Below are 1,706 nucleotides of genomic sequence, written 5' to 3'. Positions count from 1 at the left end.
TTCTACCTTTTTCCATCCCAATCTCTACCTCAGCTCTTGCCTCCCCTCCATTCCTTTAATTCTGACCAGTATTTTCCTCTTTTACTTTATTTTTTACCATCATCTCTTCTCTTCATCTTTCTTCCTCTATTTCCCTCCCCTATCTCTATCGCATTTTATTCTTTATTCCCCATTTATTCATTCCCTTCTCAAGCTTCCCTTTTGACTCCCCTTCCCTTTGTTTTCCAGCTTTTCTTCATCTTTCTTCTTTTATTTCCCTCCCCTGTCTTTATACCGCATTTTAATCTTTACTCCCCATTTACTCCTTCCCCTCTCAAGCTTCCCTTTTTACTCCCCTTCCCTTTGTCCTCCTGCCTTCCCTTTAGTACGTACACTTCACTATTTACCTGGCCTCAAAGTCAAAGGGTCCCTCAAAGGCATTAGATTCCTTTCATCCAGCCACGATGCTCCTTTGTTACCCCCCAAGCGGGATCCGGGAGGGCACAGATACGCTTGGCAGTAGACTCACCCCTTATTTGCCGCCGTCTGGACACCGCCCCCATCTTGGATCCGGTTTTGAGACCAGATTTTGGACTTTCTTGACATATATGCTCGAGTTTTGGGAATATAATAGTTTTGGGGAGTGTTTCACAGAGTAGGACTGAGTTTGTGTAGAATTTTAGTTGTTATATTTTAGTTGTTTACGTTTTATGAGCTGATACTTGTAACCTTAATGGCGGAAGTTGGCCAGTTATTTGCCATTCTGCTGCTATGCTTCTTTGTTTCCTCTTAATGGAAGGAGGGATTTGAGAGAGTGAGGGAGTGAGAGAGAGAGAATTGCTGGGCCTCAGGGAACGGGCTGTTAACCAATGCCCAGAGTCGGATACATAAATGGTAATGATATAATAATGATAATTACTACTACTACTACTACTGTTACTACTACTAGCTACTACTGCTGCTGCTATTACTACTACAAATTACAACAACTACTGCTACTAGCTGCTACTACTACCACCACCACCACCACTACTACGAATAATAATAATAATAATAATAATAATAATAATACAACGTTTTTCTTCTCTGCAGGATGTGTGTTGCAGCCATGTTGGTGATGGTGACGCTGCTGGCAATTCTTCCTCCAGGTAAGTTCTGTAAATCTATCTACATCTATCTATCTATCCATTATCTATCCGTCTATCTACCAGTCTATCCATATGCGTTCTACTTTTTGCATCTATCTGTCTGTCTATCCTTCTATCGATTCTAAGGCCTTCTGTTAATCTATTTATATCTATCAAGGTCTATCTGTTTACATCAGTCTATCTCCCTACCAGTCTATCAGTAAGAGAGATTTAATTTTACAAGAACAAGTGATCAGGTTAGTAATTGTCTTTCTCTCCTTTCTTTGTACTCTAAAATAATGTGTGTGTGTGTGTGTGTGTGTGTGTGTGTGTGTGTGTGTGTGTGTGTGTGTGTGTGTGAGAGAGAGAGAGAGAGAGAGAGAGAGAGATGAATACGATCTAGAAGAGGAAGCAAGGGAATGTGTGTGTGTGTGTGTGTGTGTGTGTGTGTGTGTGTGTGTGTGTGTGTGTGTGTGTGTGAGAGAGAGAGAGAGAGAGAGAGAGAGAGAGAGAGAGATGAATACGATCTAGAAGAGGAAGAAAGGGAATGTGTGTGTGTGTGTGTGTGTGTGTGTGTGTGTGTGTGTGTGTGTGAGAGAG

The 1,706-nt window shown here is 41.6% G+C and overlaps 1 protein-coding gene across 1 annotated transcript in view; it reads left to right on the top strand.

Moving 5' to 3' along the window:
* Positions 1-1,072: 1,072 nt before the first annotated feature.
* Positions 1,073-1,706, top strand: part of LOC145394365 (uncharacterized) — a 33,826-nt gene continuing 33,192 nt past the window's right edge. The window contains exon 1 of the mRNA XM_080268237.1: positions 1,073-1,127. Coding sequence (XP_080124363.1) covers positions 1,073-1,127 — 55 coding nt within the window. The remainder of the gene's footprint in view (positions 1,128-1,706) is intronic.

Source organism: Coenobita brevimanus, chromosome 27 (assembly GCF_032717465.1).
Source record: "Coenobita brevimanus isolate Jiangsu-jjx chromosome 27, ASM3271746v2, whole genome shotgun sequence".
NCBI classification, from domain to species: Eukaryota; Metazoa; Arthropoda; class Malacostraca; order Decapoda; family Coenobitidae; genus Coenobita; species Coenobita brevimanus.
The sequence above is the reverse complement of the archived record's forward strand: the minus strand, read 5'-3'. Positions and strand labels throughout refer to the sequence as shown.